General features: G+C 40.5%; 1 protein-coding gene and 1 long non-coding RNA gene across 14 annotated transcripts in view; one reads left to right on the top strand and one right to left on the bottom strand.

Annotated features, from left to right (window-relative positions):
* Positions 1–1,560: 1,560 nt before the first annotated feature.
* Positions 1,561–14,485, bottom strand: LOC141942497 (uncharacterized). Of its 3 annotated transcripts, none has more exons than XR_012628649.1 (2): positions 13,361–14,485; positions 1,561–13,048 (listed from the first exon to the last, which is right to left on the bottom strand). It is a non-coding gene; the product is annotated as an uncharacterized LOC141942497 (long non-coding RNA). The 3 variants fall into 3 exon arrangements; XR_012628651.1 differs by having other exon boundaries at positions 1,561–5,652; XR_012628650.1 differs by having other exon boundaries at positions 1,561–5,145.
* A 2,123-nt stretch (positions 14,486–16,608) lies between these two features.
* Positions 16,609–18,370, top strand: part of TAPT1 (transmembrane anterior posterior transformation 1) — a 50,635-nt gene continuing 48,873 nt past the window's right edge. For 4 of the 11 annotated variants that reach the window (XR_012628648.1, XM_074865832.1, XM_074865830.1 and 1 more), the window contains exon 1: positions 16,609–16,875. Coding sequence is in view for 4 of the 11 variants with exons in the window: in XM_074865832.1 (XP_074721933.1) it covers positions 16,635–16,875 (241 nt within the window). In the remaining 7 variants the exon portion in view is untranslated. Of the gene's footprint in view, positions 16,876–17,482; positions 17,632–18,370 lie in introns of all 11 variants that reach the window. The other 7 variants (XM_074865836.1, XM_074865834.1, XM_074865838.1 and 4 more) reach the window with 5 other exon arrangements.

Below are 18,370 nucleotides of genomic sequence, written 5' to 3'. Positions count from 1 at the left end.
ACCTGTATCTTTGATACAGAATAGGTTCATTCCCATCATCCTCTTGTCTCTAACTGAAAAATTAGGTTTTCCATAAATTGCATTTCAGACACTTAGTCAACAGTGATGAATGGCTCACCTTTTCCACCTTCTCAGAGAAGACATGCTCAGGCTCTCCTCCCCACCTGTCACTGCAGCACTGCCACTCCAACTAGACCTTTACTTCTGTTTAGATAGACTTGCCAATAGGTTCCATGCTGGGAACCCACTGGCATTTTCCTTCATTTCCACTTTTTTATCCTGGAAAGTTGCTCTCCTCCTGGGTATTGTGGGTTGAACTCAAAACCTCCCATTGTCTGCTCTGGTTTCTTCATATAATTCCTACTGGCAAAAGAAAGTCTCTCTCACTAGTGGCCCCAAGGAAAGATTACTTACAGTGGGTGATGCAAAACTTCATAACATGCTTGTCTTTTTTCTTACACACATTGCAGGATAGCTAACACTTCTTGGAAATGATTTATGGAAACATTGCTGCATTACATATGATCTACTCATGCTGTTATTAGGCAACATAATCTAAACCAGGGAAGAACACTCTAATTCCGGGTGGATGAAAATATGTTCGTATAATATTACATGCTTACTATATCAGCATACTTAGTTGGTCATTTTCTCATCAGAGAAAAGTCCTTGGATTTCATTCATATTCACATATTCTTTTTCTTAACCCTAATGTTGAGGACATTACCTCTTTTGTTTTAATGAAACTTGAGGAGAAGATGGAATTCTCACAAAAAGTATTTATTTGCTGACCTCCCTGAGTCTGGGCAGAGGGGACAGTGTGTGATGGACTGCATGGAGTAGAAAAAAATAACATTATTTGCTTCTTGTAAACTGATACGGCAAATAGAACATAAATGAAGCACCATTAAGGCAGCAAAGGAGAAAGGAAAGTGATAACTGACTTTAAAAGATGACTTTAGAAAGGGGAAGAAATATATAGACTGGCTGTATTTATAAAAAGTCGATGAAAACTATGAACTATGGAGGAGGGAGTTGGAGTAAGCAGTAACAGAAAACTTTAGAAAACTTCAGGTTATGGAAGTAAGCTTTATGGAAAGGCAAACACAAGCAGAAATGGAAGCTCTTGCCAAGTTTTTAACTTGAGAGAGGTATAAAAAGCAGAGCAATCTCCTCTGTTAAATGAGCCACCGGTCAGTATTGCAAGCATTGCAAACTTTCAGAAAACATGAGAAAAAAAGATAATTTTAACAAATGACATTTATTTTACAAAGTCAAGAGAATGGCAACAGTGAGACAGAGAGGACTGTATGACCCAAACAAATCAGGTCTTTTACCAGAATGTTGTCAACCTTAACTATGAGTATTTAACCAGCTGTTAAGCAATATTATGAATGTCTGTGGGCTTTAAAAACTGTAATAATCTTAACCACTCCATGCTAAACAATAGATTGTAATACATTAGAAAACACTCAATTTATTTGCAACCTCATGGCTAATAAAAGGTATATTACTTTGTCAAGGCTGCCCTGTTTTGGTAAGGGAATTAGTCACAAAGTCTGACGGTCAAAAATCAGCCCTACATGATTTGATTTATTTTTCTAAAGTGAGCAGTTTCACTGAGTAAGTCAAACACAGGCCAGGTTTTCTACTGCAAATTCAAGCTGTTATGGAAGCAGCAGAGGTAGAAGCTTCCCAGTTCTTCCAAGGTGTAGCACATCCAGCAACAGTACAGCCTTGTTTAGCCAAGGGCAGATGTAGAGAAGTTGGAATTCTGGAGACGGCTGCAACTTGCATGTCACCTTTCAGCACGACTGGACTCTTGAGGTATCTATAAGGTGCAGAATGAAGGAGGCGTGCAAAGCTCCCTGGGGAACAGTACAGGGTGAAGGAAAGGGTTTAGGGCCATGAGTCCTTATTAAATGGCACCCAACCCAGTTTTCTTACCACATGGTTTTGTCTTCTAACCACAAAGTAGGTTTAGAAAAAGATGTAGATGTAGATGGTATATGGACCATGTATTTCACCACTAGCTCGCTGCTGTTCAGGGAAAGCACGTTATGCTGGCAGCATTTGTCAAAGCAAACCTTGAGAAAGCAGGAACATCGTGGCACATACAGGTTCAAGAAATTAATTTCCTGTCTCTGACACCCCTCTTCAATCTCCACCCTGCTGTTTTCTTTCTGAGCACCTGTAAATGGCAGTGTATTTGTTTTTACTTTGCTACATCCAGTGGAATATTCAAAAGATCTACTAAATGCCACACCTCTCCTACACTAATCTTATATATTCCTGTGCTACAACTCAATAATCTCAAAATATCTGTTATTGCAACATCTGGCTCCTTTTAAGACTTTCCTCACCAGTCAATCTCCAATGCAATCTCCATCTCTGCCACTCACTTAACTAGTTGCCATTGCCTTCTTCAAGCTGTCTGAAAATGCTTTCTAACATAAAAAGAACTGCTACTCTGCAAATGTACTATGTGCACAGTACACCAGTTCTCAGATCCATTACAAAATGTATCAGTGCATTCACTGAAGTTTAGCAAATGTATGCATCATGAAATACAGGTGACACATTCATCATCTGTGTACATAAACCATGCATTTTATTCGACACACAGAGTGCAACATATCAGACCCACTGCATGTGCTAAACAAATAGCTCCACCTAGTTTCTAAATAATGTTATTTCTTAATTCACAGTGATCATGTACTGTTTGAACAAAACTGAATGTGAACAACAAATTAAAGTAGAAAACACCTAAAGAAATTCAATAATGTGGGGTTTTCTCAAGTGGACTTCTCACCCTTCCCCATGCAAACTTCCAAACTAGGCTACACACCACAAATTCTTTTGACCAGCAGTTCCTCCTCCTCACTACAGGTACACTTCCCTGGGAAAGAGTGAATCTGCCAGGCTTCATCAGTGTTAGAGATAAATTTAGGCACACTTAGGTCCAATGGTCTTGAACTAACCTTTGAATCTGCCAGTTTCAACTCAGTGTGTGTAAAACACAGGTCTCTGATTTCTATTTAGGTCTTCCACTTCTCTTTTGGATTCCTCTCTATGCATGTAGCTCTGTGTCCTTCAAACTCTCCCCTTTTCTAATTCAAGCTACACCTAAATCTCTCGAGTTGTTGGGGTCTTTTTTTACATTATTTTGTTAAGATACAGCATTTTTTATTTGTTCATGTAACTATAATTCTTACCTGAGCTTTCAAAAGTTGGTGTCTCATTATCTGCAGCAACACCGGACTGGACTACAGGCATTCTCCTGAATTCTGGCCAGCAAGTTTTCAACAACTTTAACACGATTCATCCTATCACTAGCCAGGTTTCCTTTGCTCTCCTAGATGGCCATTTCAGAACCTCACTTATTGAATGGTTAGAAACTTTTCTCTAAATTCTAGGCTAAATTCGTTATTGGACAATTTATGCCCTGTAATCTGTTGGATGATATTTGCATAACAAATTAGTTCTTCCACCCTCAGATCATTTTGAGTTATTGTCATTCAATATGTCCTCCAGCTTTGAAAGTTTGTTTTTATGGTATGGTGCCTGGGAAGTGTTAGATGTAACCTACTATACCATCTATCCATTACTGTAAAGCTGGTGTGCCTTCATGTGCAAAACTTCATCCTGAGTAGCATCACCAAAATCAGAGGCTTTCCAGGCTGTCTTTGCTTTGTGCTAGTGATACAGCGCCTATCTTACTGCATGCTTAGCAGCTAAGAGCCACCTTCTTTACTGGCTCTCATTCACTCGTCTTCAATAGGCTGAGCTGCAGAAACTAATAATCTTCTTATTCAACCTTGAATGTCATCCCAAGCTAAATGTCTGTTCCTTTATGTTACTGAGAGAAGAGTGAACTCACAGGCCAGCTGTTATTTCATGCTGCTTTCCCATAGTGACAGAAAAGCTAACTTGGTATTTTCTCCAGGGAGTTTTGAAGAAGGGCTGTCTGATGGATCTGTTTACCCAGATTCCCAGGCAGGAATTGATTTAATGGATGCATACAGAAGTTTCCTTCTCAGAAATGTTCATGGGCAATGACTTCACTGTGTAACCATCCTATCCACGACTGCCAAGCTTGGGACTCCTCACTGATGACTGCATTAGCAGAAATATTGCCCAAGTATTTTCTCTGTTCTTTCCCTCCTATTGATTCAGTATGGACTATGTAAGAACAGAAAGAGTATTTCAATAAAACGTCCTCATATTTAAAGGGCTTGGTTTTCTAGCTATTATATACCAGCAGGTCACATTTACAGTCACAAGATGGCAGCACAGAATAAAAGATTACTGATACATTCTATCTGTCGCTAATGCTGAATTTCGGTTTGATTCTATACTATAAATGTTGAGTTTAGCAGTGCCAAAAACATCTTACCTCTGGTGCTAAATTATTAAATTTTTCACAGAAGCATAATCACCTTTTTATTTTATATTTTCCTACAGAATTCCAAGCCTTTCTTTAAAAATCTGCTTACCTTTGGATTTTCTTCATAGTGAGTATTCCGAAGAAAAACTGTGGTTATAAGCAGATAAGTGCAAACAATTTATATCCACGTCAGAATTATAGCACAGAGTGTGACAATTCAACTGCTGGCAAGAACTCTTCACTGGCAAATATATATATCTGATGGAAGTCCACATTAAAAACAAAAATTACAGTGAAGTGAAAGATGCATTTTTAAAAATCAAAGGATTACTCAGAAATACAAGCCTAGACGCATCAGTAAGACAGAATAGTGAACAGAGTTCTGATCTGAAGGTCCCTGAGGTCAACAGAGAGCTAAGAAATGCAGTAATTAAATAGGATATATGCTACCACAAGTGTGTGCAGCCCCTGCAGCATGTTGGCCTAGTCTAGATGTCTCACATAACTTGTCCTGTCTGCTCACTGTCCCCCCAGAACTTGCAGGTCCCAAGCCATAGGTTGGATGATAGACTACCCAGAGCATGTATTTCTCTTACTCCAAACATGCACCCAAGAATGCTTTGACACATCTCACAGTCACCTCTGCAAGCGGTGGGCAGACTCAGTCTGTCAACATGACTAGCTGCACCCAGGTATTTTGGGGAGCCTTTTGGTTTTGCCTTGTAGTCGTTCTTTGTTAACCTCGCTGGGGTAAGTCTCTAGAATACAAGATATATTTAACTGCTGATTGTTTCCACAGTTCACAATGCTTTCTATTATTATTAAAGGTGTTAATCACTCAATGTCAACATATATTGCTGGCTTGTTATCATTATTACAGGTAGGCAGATTCAATAGGCTACATCACTAATGTTTCCGAAATACCCATATAAAGAACATATACTCAGACTTAATAGAATTTCTTCATCACAGAAGTGATCAGTCTCAGCACTTTTTTCTCTTTCAAAACCGCATCGATTCAGCACTTGCACATTAGGAACAGATCAGAGACCCAGAAGCAATTGTCCCTTTCTGACTGCTGATGCAAAGAAAGCCACGGAGACCACGTGGAAGCAGAAGCCCAGGTGAAGTCAAATACCCTGGCACTGCCTCCAGTTTGGTCTGGGTTACACTGGCAGCGTGAGGTAGAGACAGGTGTCTGCCGATGGGTGAGGCATGAATGATCTCTGTCAGCTTGAAATCCTTTTGTGCCAATTTTGTCAAAGCTGCAAAAGGGGGTGAAAGCAGAACATAGCAGAGGGACAAGGTGTGTCAGAGTTAGCCCTCGATCTAGCTCATTCACAGCAGTGCAAACATGGAAAGGCAGCACACAGCAACTTTGGGGCCCCTTTTGTATTTAAGTGGAGAATTCTTCTCAATTACTGATATTTGCTCATTATGTGGTCCTTATAAAACCTATCATACTGGAATTCATAAAATCTATGCATGTTTTGGATAAACAGATAAGCATGGCCACAGCTGATGAGACCTCCACTTATTATGAGGCAATATCCTGTCTCCAGCATCCTATCTTCAACCCCAATTGATTTCTTAGGAGGAAAGAGCAAGAAATCCTGAAGCATACCAGGCTGGAATAAAAAGCGTTCCTATAGGCAGATTTTTCTCACTGTCATCAGTTAAAATTTGGTTCATGTCCAGAAGAATGAAGATTAATCCTTACCACAGAACAGAATCTTTACCAATACAGTTCAGAAAATTGTATCTTCATTTTCTACTTGAAGCTGTTCCTTAGCATAGCTATATGCTGTTAAAAGAGCTTTTCTTTATCCCTATTTTGACTCAATTTCAGTTCTGGAGACAGTCCCTATGCTTTCCAGCAGATTTTTTTTATATATAGTTATTTCTGGCAGGCATGATTACACAATCTCTAGGGGACAAAGTGAACCCTTACTAGCTTCTTTCTGAGTGTTTATCCAACACTGATATGAATGATCTTTGATATCATAATTCTCTTTAATTAGAATAGGAATTAATGGTTCTTGTCAATTTATTGTAGCTATTTATATGATACTAGGAAAATAACAAAACTAGAATTTTCATGTGGGGCCTATATATTTTAAATCCAAGCTTGTGTTGATAAAAAGATTTAAAACTGCTATACCTTTCAAGAATAACTGAAGGTCATTGTGCTTTGGACAGTTTAAATAATCCTACATTTACCAGTTACATCAGCAACCTTCACATCCATCTTGTATGAGAAAGAAAACCTCCTTGCTTGTAAAAAGCATCTTGTCCTTCCCCTTTGTTGCTTGGATGAACTAACAAAAAATATGTATAATAACTTTTGTTACCTCTCAAAACTATGTTCTTCATTCCCTTGTAGCTCATTAATTTTTCATTGTTATTACTTCATTTGTTAGTATTATAACATCCAGTTTAGACAGGAAAATTCTTGGAACAAACTCTTGTGCTTTATTTGTAGGGGAGATACTATGAATTTATATGACAGTACATAAACAACTGCAACAGTCAAGCAAAGGAAATCCAGATGTAAATCAGTTATGGTATTTCCCTTCCTGTTGTATTTCCTGTTTGAGAATTTCAGAGATATTAACAGATGTTGCTGAATCAAACATCACACTTCTGTGAAAAGGTGGCATATGTAACAGTATCCTCATTTTATATATAGGAAAAAAGTGCTATAGAAATAATGATTCTACTTCTGGAACAACAAAAGAAACATGCTCATTCCCCATGCTTTAATCATAAACTGTTCTATGCTCCTCATGTTTTAAATGGTGATTTGTAAGTCTTCTACTGCAGAGAAATCCCTTACTTAGCCCCTCTGGCTGAAAAGCAGGCATGCTTTTTATTTGTTCCAAATTGATGAGATAGCTTTTTACTGAAATAGTCTACTTTTTGTTCTGTGCATTTCATTTCGAGTTGGATTTAAATGTCAACAAATTGATCCTTGGCAAACCAAGCTTTCCACTATGTAATATAATTCCTTCATTGAACTAATTACTTCACTATATCAGTTGAAATATTGCTTTTAAAGTAATTGGGGACTTACATATCCATATTCTTTATGCAAATTAAAAGGAATAGCTATACTTAGTAAATGGGAAAATTGCCTAAGTGTTAGAGATGTTCCCAACCGGGAAATCCATTTCCCACAAGAGAAATTCAGCTGTTAACCCACTCCTGAATTTAAGTTACAATTTTTAAGCCTGTGTGTCTAAAATGACACTCCTCAACCCAGATCTAAAATTCAAAATACAAGTGGCTCCCTTGCAAAACTGCTTGTCACCTCCAACTGCCTCTCACCTAGTAAGACGCAGTGCTCTCACTTTCTCAGTGCTGAATTACCTGCTCAACTATTTCCTTGAAAGCCCACACAAATCAGGCTTTGTTGCACAGAAAGAGCTGGCTCAGGATCAGTCTATTCCTTAACTTCCTAAAACAGGCAGCTTCTAGCACCACAGCGTTTGAGCAGTCAAGCGGTCACTGCAAGCAAATGGGAGGGTGCTCCTCTCTCCCAGGACACCAGGTATTTTCCAGAGTGAAACACTCAACTCCTGACTGTGCCTTCAGGACACTATGATGCTGATCATGCGGCTGATTCAGCCAGGCATTACACCTGCTCGCTCAAGGTGGGCTGTAGGTCTAAAAGGTAAACAATAATGTTCAGACAGAGTTTTTAAAATCTGGCTACTGAGACATGAGCCAAACACGGCTAAGGAGGCGAGAACAAGATCTGCCATGAAGACACACTGTAGAAAAAAAGGGTGAATTGGCACCATGAGCAATCTTAACTCACAGCCAGGAACATGCTGTGAGTAGGAAAGAGTAAATCAGAAGACAGAGTAGTTCTGTGAATGTTGTTATCGTTTTTCTGTTAATTCTCAGGTATTGCTTTATTAGTCTTCCTTGTCTATGTCATAGACTCCAATTTAAATATATGCTTGTGCTCTGCAGACACATCAGGACATATAATTTAACCATCTTACTGGAAGTGTGAAATATTTCTATTAAACAAGGTGTGCTTTGTATATTATCATAAAGTATGCTATTTGCAGTTAAGATGATAGTTCTGCATTCATCCAAGGGGCAACACTCAGACATCCAACTGTTCTTATTTTAATTGATAATTCTCCTGATTTAATTTCAAACCACCTCACTTAAGGAAAGGGGAGAATGATTGTTATGGATTGTGAAATATAGGAGTACTGGGAGGGAATCGAATGTGCCAGCTGGAAATATACAAAGGAGGGAATGAGTCATGTAACTTCCAGTCATTCGGAAAGGGGTCGTCCTGCCTGGGCAGGGCTGAAATTATTAAAATTTATGTATCAAGCATTTATTCCTGTGTTGAATGAATAAATGATCTGCTAGCAGATCATAATGATCATAAATGATCTGCCAGCAATGCTGTGATAAAGGTTCTGTCAGCAATTATATTACAGGGATTTATAAAGCGGAACTAAAATAGTGCATCCTGGTCACTAAAATAACTCCAGAGTCAGACTTTGGATCAAGTTATCATAACCAAGCAGCTGACTAATGCCCACAAAAATATCCGTATGCATGGGAGTCATCTTTGTGCAAGCTGGCTGGGAACTGCTTGTCTAGGGTTCTTTTTACTTATAAACATCTCCATAGAATAGATGTTTATAGATAGGTACTTGGTTATGTGAACACACATTTCTATGCGCAGGTGCTCTAAACAAACACATAAACATCAATGCATACCTGTGCAAGTTTTTTAGGCCAAAACAAGCCATTAGATTGTAAAGAAGCATATATTCTTAAAGTTGAGTTAGAAGTTAATCTAGTACTCCACAGTAAACCCCAGTAACAGAAATGCTGACAGTACTTTAAACGTAATAGTGTTAAGAGACATCATTTACAGGACTTTTTCTTAGTCAGCTGCCTGTGTTTGAAAATGTGTTTTCATACGATTTTCCAAAAAGAAATATATTTCATATTGCTTCAGTTAAATCGCCAGATTCTTTAACCGGTTGATGGTTTGTTTAGTACCTATGTTCTGATATTCCAAAGATGAACTCAGTGGCTGACAGATGGAATCTCAGCTTTTACTCCTGATGTCCCTCCGTGAATTCTGTCAACTCTTAATGTGGCTTTGGTGCATGTAACTTGTAAATTACAGGATCTCACAACAATAATAATTTGAAAATGGAAAGAAAAAACATGTTTAGCTAACGCTCTGCTAGCTGATGCAAATGTAGGGCAGGTAGGGTTACTTTGCAGGAATATCAAGAATTTTCTGTGTAAGTGCCTTTCTTTATGATCTGGCAGGGCTGAAAGAGCAATCCCAAACACATTCCAGTGCATCTTGTTACTCATCAAGGTAAAGCAATCCTCCCGGTGTTCCAAATGGTAATTGGATTTGTACAGAGCCTGCCAAATTAAAATTGCCTGCTTCAAATATAAACTTGAGCAAAAAAAGGATGGGAAATTTTGAGTTCCAGTTGACAATGTATTCTTATCTCATCATGCTACTATAGAGGGTTTTTGATGTGTGACATAAGAAATCACTCCCTGTAACTATGCTATCGATAGACACAATTTGATATATTGATAGACACAGTTTGTGAATACATCAAAAATCTACGTCTGCACACTAACATATAAAAGATCATGCAGACTATGCTGGCTTTACTGGAATTAAATCAGAGTTGAATTTGATCCAAATGCTGTTGTCACATTTCACAAATGGATTATAAGAGTTAATAACAAAAGCAATAACTAAAGCAAAAATTAATCTCAAGGGATGGCAATTATTAGAAAATGTAGCACTGAACCCTTGCCTGAAAGAGACTGGCTGATTTTAGAACATTTCTAATGTTAAAACAATACTTAGCTCCTGAAGTTGATCTTGATTTCAGTATTCTGTTGTCATGTATATGTAAATAAACATTTGTGTGTGTTTATATATATATAACCAACATCTGCGTTCATGAAGAGCAGTTCTGCATAAGGTTTTTCACTTTCATTACATTGTGCACAGCAGATTAGATGATCTGTATCTATTATAGCACCATTTAAATAGCAAATAACGATTAAACAACAAAACATTTCTTCTTTCAAACTTCAAATAATTCACAATCATGAAATCAAATTCACCTCATGAAAACTGTATGAGTCCACTGAAGGTCATGACTCTATTTTGGCTTAGAATGACTGAAGGTTTGTTCTCAGAGTCATTAGTTATAATTTATAAGGAATACATTTCCTTTTCTGTGTATGCTATGGTTCATGTTTTTCATGTGCAACTATAATTACAAAATGAGCCATGATTTTCAGAAACAGGAATCTAAACTAGCAGTCCCAGAACCTCCTAACTGATTCCTTTGGTCCTACAGGAAGCTCAACATCTTTGAAGAACACATTTTCACTGCCTAAAATCAGGAAAACACTTACCCTTATGTTTAAATCTAACACATTTGAATTCTCTTCTGAGTAGAGATGCTTTCCAGAAGTGAGAGACTTAAGATCCTATCTAGAGATCTCACAATCTAATTTTAGGCACAAAGCTTGTATGTATGTATATATTTGCATACTTTATCATAATAGAAATGCTCTTGCTGAGCTGAGATTTTCAACTTATTAAAATCAATAGGACTGTTTACAGCAACTTGGATTGCTAATGATTCTTGTAACAGAGATTTCCATCTCTACTTGGGTTTGGCACAACCAAAAACACATATTGCAAATTGAGGCACAAAACCCAGGCCACTCTAAGTTTGGGATTTCACCTCTGCTCCCTGGGGTCTGAAAAATACAAAGAAATGGTAGACTGAAATTTATACATTAGGAAACCAATTTTTAGAGGTAATTTACTTTCTGACACCTAAACAAAACACCAACCACTTTCTGTTTGACACTGGGAATTTAATTCTTAGATATGGGAAGCTCATGTTTAGGTGCTGAGACCTCTTCCCCAGGTGCTCATCTTCCCAGTTCATGACTTTTGTAGCCCTCATAACCGTTGTTCCATCTGCATTTTCTCCACTGATTTCCGCCCACCTATTCCCCTCACACCTCGTGTCTGGCTTAGCTCTGATGAGGATGTAGTCAAAGGCAGCTGCACTCTTATTTTATAATGCTTAGAACCATCTTGTCGTGTATAGAGCCATCTTTAAGTGTTATGTAGTACAGCTACAGATATGTAACAAGAAAAAAAGAGGAAAGAAGAGATTACAAGGCCTTTTTTCCAGCACTTCAGGATGAAGACTGTGATAACGTAACTTGGAATCTAAGAGGTTTAGGAATCTCCCTGCTACTTTACTTCCAAATGTGTGAATCTTGGGAGGAAATGACCCATGTATCACTGAGTTCAGTTATGTTGATGTTGAAAAGACCATTTGCTGCTTTTCTTATATAATATATGTCAGAGGTTCAGCTATCTGCACTCCAATAGAGGCAGCAGTTTAAGTATTATTTGTGGCATTTTGCTCAAGACATAAATCCTGAAGAAATCTTGACACAGAAATGGAGATCAGACCCTGGGCAGGAAAAGACTGTCACTGATGGTCACAGAAAAAGTATTGCCTTGATAAAAACATTCAAGATATCTGACAGTGAAAGAGATATAAAAATATTACACTAGGGAACTCCTAGAAGTTTTAACAAAAATCAAAGAATATTATGAAATTTATTTTTAAGATAATGTGAGCTGTAATATTGAACTAACTTTCCGTATCTCTACCCTTCAGTCCTCCTCAAACTATGGTCCCAGGATAAGATGCCACATAAAAGTATGTGAAAAGAATTATTTCTTCCAAAAATTTCAAAGATGGCAGGTATGGAAAATCACGGTCACTGGAAAGTACTGTTGATTTTAACTGTGTAGCAGCTCTTGTGCTATATAATACAGTATCCAAAGCAAACAAATAATGGAAATGTACCAGTGAGAAGTCAAACCCGACTTTCAGGTACTGTAGTATTGCATAACATGATTTGTACTCACATTATTCAAGGGCATGCTGATGTTGAGCAATGCCCTTAGCTTACCTAAGAGACATCCTAATCTTTAGTGAGACTACAACTCGGGGTAAAATATGGTAAATTCTAGCATTGTAAATTTTATATTGAGAGAAAAAAAAAAAGTGAAACACGTAGGGTGCTAGTGTTTATACAGCAATTTCTTATACTGATTATTTTCCATATGTGAAGATTATCCCATGCAAAAATTCATGTGCTGCTTAGATGTTGAACATAAAATGGAGGAAAGAATCTTTACATGATTTTTCTCCTGTGGGCGTAAACAGATATTTTTAACTTCAGCTACCAAACAGAACTGCCTGAGACAGAATTAGATTATACTTCCAACCAATACTTTTGTACCTTGCAAATATATGACAGCTGTGATTCTGAAAGATTTAGAACTAAGTTTGTTAATATCAGTTGTTGCTAAGAGATGCATTGCCTTTAGTAGAAGAATGAGTATGCACCCACATGCTAAGTGGATCGATGAACTAAAAGTCACAAACCCAATACAAAATAACTTGTTTATATTACAAAGGGCCTGAAAATATTTTATTGGGTAAAAAAACCCCAGCATTATTGCACTTTGAGTTCAACATGAGTTTTGTTGATTTGCCTCCTCACGGAAGGTGCACTTAGTGATGACGTTTTCTAAAATGAAGAATGATTGAAAATCACATTGAAGACAACATAATTCTTGCAGGAGACTCAAGAAATTAGACCATTAAACCATATATCTTTAGTATCTAGTCTTTTTTGAATGATATTGCAAAGTCTAAAAGAGTTTGAGCCTGACAAAAAGCTTACAACGGAAGACAGATACCAGATGTTTTCATATAGTTATGAGTATTGCAGTTACTCATAACTGTTTCATACAGCTATGAGCATGGCATTGTTGTTATCATCATTTTAACACCTGCCTCTTCTTTATTGCTAGTTAATATATTCTCCAGTTTCACTTACCTCCGCTTGGTACAGTACACTGAGTTTCATACTTCTCTCGAGACTTCATGTTTCCTAACCTGTGTTCATAATTTACTTCTCATATGAGATATCGTTTTGTTGACACATTTTTTTTCCATGTTTGTATTGCTCTCTAAAAGGAAGATCTTTGACCTCTTTTTAGCACACTTCACTGATAGACCATCTATGTTAAGAGGGGATATCTGAGTTGGTGGGAGTAAATGACATAGATGGCAAGGTCTGAAAAGACAACAAAGTTCTGCTAGCAAAAAGCACTACAAAAAACGATTATCCATTTTCTGAGTCTTCTTCTTAATAACCTTTTGTTGGGTCTTGTGGGGGGAAAAAATGCATTACAAAAAAAGGAGGAGTTTTAGACCATGTAAAAATATTCTTTAAAAAAAGACCATCCTCACTAGGAGACAGAGTAGTTGCAGGAATGAGTGACTCAGGGACTAAAGCACAACTGACCTGGACACACTATAAAGGTTTTAATACTTGACAGTTCCAGAAGAAACTTTCCTGACATCAAATTAGCAAAAATCCCTCTGTGATGATTATGTGTAAGACACATTATTATCTATAGGTAGATAATCATTACTATAGTATACTTATGGAAAATTTAAGGCAAAAAATGAATTAGCTTGTGCAAAGCCCCAAAGATCAACAGTGCTGACATTTCTAATAAAATTCAAGTAACTCTTAATTCCCGGTGTGTATTCACTCCACAGCTATCCTAACGGTTTTTGCTGTTGTATGAATGAAACTGCTTTTTCTCCTTGGAGACAGTCATTATTTTGAAACAATCCTCCTCCCTTTCCCCCTCACCTGCTAATTATCTCTTAGGGAAAAAAGTGAAACTCCAGCTGTGGCAACATAGACAGGGCTGGGTCTTGTTCTAAGAAAATCGCTTCAGGAAAAAGATCGGTGAATGGTTATGAAACTGCAAAGTGGATTCTGACCCGCTGCAGAGTCACTCCGTAGCATGTCTCACAGCAGATAAGCGATGGAAAGCAACAAAATACAGCTTCTCGTGCCCAAACAGCAGATGGTCCCAGATAACTCCCAACAGCAGATATCATAATGAAACACTACTTCCTATATCAACACTGCTAATATTTTTCACTAAATAACTTCTCTCCTCTGACTTGGCTAGTTCAGTGACTCAAATATCTAAAGACTGGATTTTGCTGCCGTCAGGTTGACGTTCTGAAAGTGTCCACCATGTCAAAATAGCACATGTAATAGTTGAAATACACACATCTTTGCATGTGGAAAAGAACACATTAAAATTCTGGCCAATGATGGGTAACAAACTGGATGTAAAGTACAGAAAAAACATAAAGACTCTGTGGGTAGAAACTTAAGGGTAGCTGCTCAATGTGCTTTTGAAGCATCAAAAATATGAGCAAATTCTTAGCTGAACCGTATTGCAGTAATACTATTATTGTGCCTTCAGCTGAACTACTTCAAGTGGAAAACTGGAAGTTCTTCTAAACTAAGCAAGGTTATCTTGGGTCAACCCCTGAATAGAAAATGTATGTGCTGTCACAACTGGTGCTGGGAATTCATTAGATAGCTTCTCAGCGGACCTGAAGGAAGAAGAACATAGCTGGTTCTTAGATGATGCTTGACGCTGCAATAACTTTCTTTTGGGTAAGACTTATAACAAGTTTGTGACAATTTGTTGTCCTTAAATATTGTGCAATGCATCTTATGAATGGATATAGCTTTTATACACTGTTGGAAGCAGAGTATCTCTCAGGGTGTCACATAATTTTGCATGCACTGCAACAGCACTCCAGCTGAGGGAATTTTTCAGCTCTTTTTGGAGCTCTTTGCTCTGCATTCTATTTTTCCAACTGCTTTTTACATCCACAAAGGAAACATGGGAGAAGAAAGCCCAAACTGGTAACGTATAGTAGCTATCACTATTAGCTCCCTATATGATACTCTTATTGCACTATGAGTGCCTGCAAGAAGTGCTCCACTGCCTGAAAATGTCAAGACTTGAATTAATCCTACCAGATTTCAGGCATTTGGAACCACTAATGGCAATGGAGTTTGGCACCTCTAGTCTATTCAAAGCCTGAAATGCTCTTTGAGACAACTGTACAACTAACTTAAGAGTTATAGAGGAAGACTACTACGGCCTTCCAAAGAAAGAATAAAGCATTCTTTGTTTTCCCTGGATGAGTGGCTAAATATTAAACTGGCTGAATCTGGCCTCTGAATGCATGATAAGGACATGAGAACTGAATGTGAAAGAGACCTTGTACTTGAAATTCAGGCCAGGTATTTTGTCCTCGTGCCCATGTGAATTCCCCTGCAAACAAGTGCTTCGCTGTTACCTTGAGCTCCCTGTTTCTTATGTTCATGTTTACTCTTGTATAAATTATAAGCACTTTGTGACAGGAACAATTATTTTTCATTAGTATGGCCTCTGACAAGCCTTATCATCACCGCTATCATGTTGCCAGTAACTAACCGCCTGTCCAGCCTCGGCACTTCATGAACCACAAGATTTCAGACCCTGGTTCTTGGGCTGGTAGGCCTTGTGGACCTTTACAGGCCCCTCAAGCACCAACATGTGCCCCCCTGTGTCCAGAGCAGCATTGAGAGCTCTGTGCTAGCTGGGAAGTTACAACAGCAGCCGTCCTTTGCAGATGGGCTTGGCAGCAATGACTCCTTCCAGAAGCCTCTTGTGGGAAGAGATACACAAACCCTGGGAGCGCGAGTCTGTGACCTCAAGTGCCCGGTCTGGTCCAACACATGCAGTTTGTTGAAATCCTGTTGGCTTTAGAGTTAATAATTCACCTTTTGCTTTCCATTTCCAAACACGGTCTTTATTTGCATGGCACAGTGTAGATTAATCACGTTATTTGCAACTGTTTTGAACTACTGTCACCCAGCCCATGTGGGGGTGAAACCGTGGCCATTACACACATTTCTTACGACAACGGCAGAGGGCCCGCTAAATCTCTCCCCTAACACAAATGTCTTTCTTGTGCCCAGCAGTACCTACAAAACCACAGGAAGCTCGGAGGCCGGGCAGAGGAAGACGCTGGAAGGAGACGAGGCCGGGGCGCGGGGCTCCCGGCACCTCGGCGGTTAACGGCAAGATGGCGCCGCGCCCGCCTCGCCCCCGCCCCCTGCGCCGGGCCCTCTCGCGGCGGCCGGGCCGCGCCGCTGTCGCGCGGTGATGAGTCACCGGCTGGGGCGCGGCGCGGCGCGCGGCTCGGGGGCGGCGGGCGCGGAGCGGGCGGCGCTGAACATGGCCGGCGTTGCCGACGCCGCTGCTTCCGCCGCCGCGCCGGGCAGCGGCGAGGACGGACGGCGCGGTGGCGCCCCGGAGCAGCAGGAGAGCGGCCGGGGGGAGCCCAAAACTCTCTGGGGGAGCCGCGAGCCGCGGCCGCCTGCCGCCGGCCCGGGGCAGCCGTCTCCGCAGCAGCGAACGGAGACGCTGGGCTTCTACGAGAGCGACCGGGGCAGGAAGAAGAAGCGGAGCCTCTCGGGTGAGGGTCGGCAGCGGGGCGGGAGGCCACCTCTCGGCAGGCCGGGGCGGGTGGAGGGCAGCGAGGGTCCCCGGGCTGGGTTGCCCCCCACGGGAGATCGGGGTGGCCGTGGCGGCGTTGCCCGGGGCGGGCGGCGCCTCCGGGGCGCGCCGCCAGCGCTGGCTCCTCATAGCGCCGGCCGGGTCGGCCCGCCTGAGGGGCTGGGGCCGGGGTGGGTGCCTGAGGCGGGGCTGAGGGCGCCGCGGCCGCCCGCCGGTGCAAACTTCAGTGAGCGACTTCAAAAAGTGCGCCGGGACCTCGCGGGCCTGGAGAGCGGCGTCGTGCCGGGCGGGCGGGCGGGCGGGGGGGGAGCTTCCCCGGCGGCTCCGCTGCCTCTTCTCTCCCTGCCCTTAAGTTTAGTCAGCGAACGCGCCCGTGTCAGTGAAATAGAGCCCTCGGCGTGACTGCGTGGGCCCCTACTTTCCACGGGAGCGTGTTGAGGAAGGGGAACGGGGGCAGTGAAGTCCATGTGCCCTGTCACGCAACATGTTCGGTGGTGATAGTCAGGGGGTTTTAAACAACACGGGCATCATCCATCGAAGTGTTACACACTGACGTTGAAACTCAGGTTGTTAGGATACCTGCCAAGGAGTGACTGCAGCGAGTGCCTCGAACGGCGGCTTCTGACAGGAGCAGAGCGGTTCAGACCTGGGCCCTGTGGTTCCTGAGCCCCGCGGGCCGGGAGGGCTGCCCGGCTTGCTTCACTTGCCTGCTGAAGTACGAGAAATGCTTCTCTGCCTTAACCGTTCTTATTATATACACATAGTGTCTTTGCCTATGCTACTGAAAGTATCAGTGCTGTCAGAGCCTTGAAGTTGTATGCAGATTATTAGAAGTCTTTGGAACTAAGTGTAGTTTACTGAGGCTTTTATAGGGAGAAATAAGGAAGAATGTCATGGCCTTTGCGATCAATCTACAGCTATATTTACATTTACACTTGAACTGGTTATTTCAGGTATCTGCAGAGTAATTTTTGAAAATAGCCATGCCTTTTTTGTAAAAATTGTCACTCAGTGTGGCAAAGCCTGATTTAGTGTTGGTAAGGTTATAAATAACTTTATTAGTACCATACTCCTGAGTGGCTTGCTGAAAATCTGGAAAGTGCTCAAAGTGGTGTTCAAATATCCAGGCTTTCTGCCTCAGTGTTGGCTTGAATGTGATACTGCAGGTCTTATCAAATACGAAAAACAAAAAATACGAAGTAGAGTTTAACTTAAATCATGTGCCAACAATTGAATGCTTTCCTTCTAAGTTTGACAGGTACTGTGTCCGTTTCTGACGTGGGTTATGTCATAGGACGTGCAGCATCATTGACTGCAGTTCTGTGGTGTTGATGAGACTGATGTAATTTCCATAGTTATAAGAAATTGGCTTGATTGTAGTATTACGAATTGCTTTGTGGTGAAAAAAAGAATGGTCAAGATACATACTGATATACCTGAAAGACAGCTGAACA

Source organism: Strix uralensis, chromosome 4, assembly GCF_047716275.1.
Source record: "Strix uralensis isolate ZFMK-TIS-50842 chromosome 4, bStrUra1, whole genome shotgun sequence".
Taxonomy (NCBI): Eukaryota; Metazoa; Chordata; class Aves; order Strigiformes; family Strigidae; genus Strix; species Strix uralensis.
The sequence above is the reverse complement of the archived record's forward strand: the minus strand, read 5'-3'. Positions and strand labels throughout refer to the sequence as shown.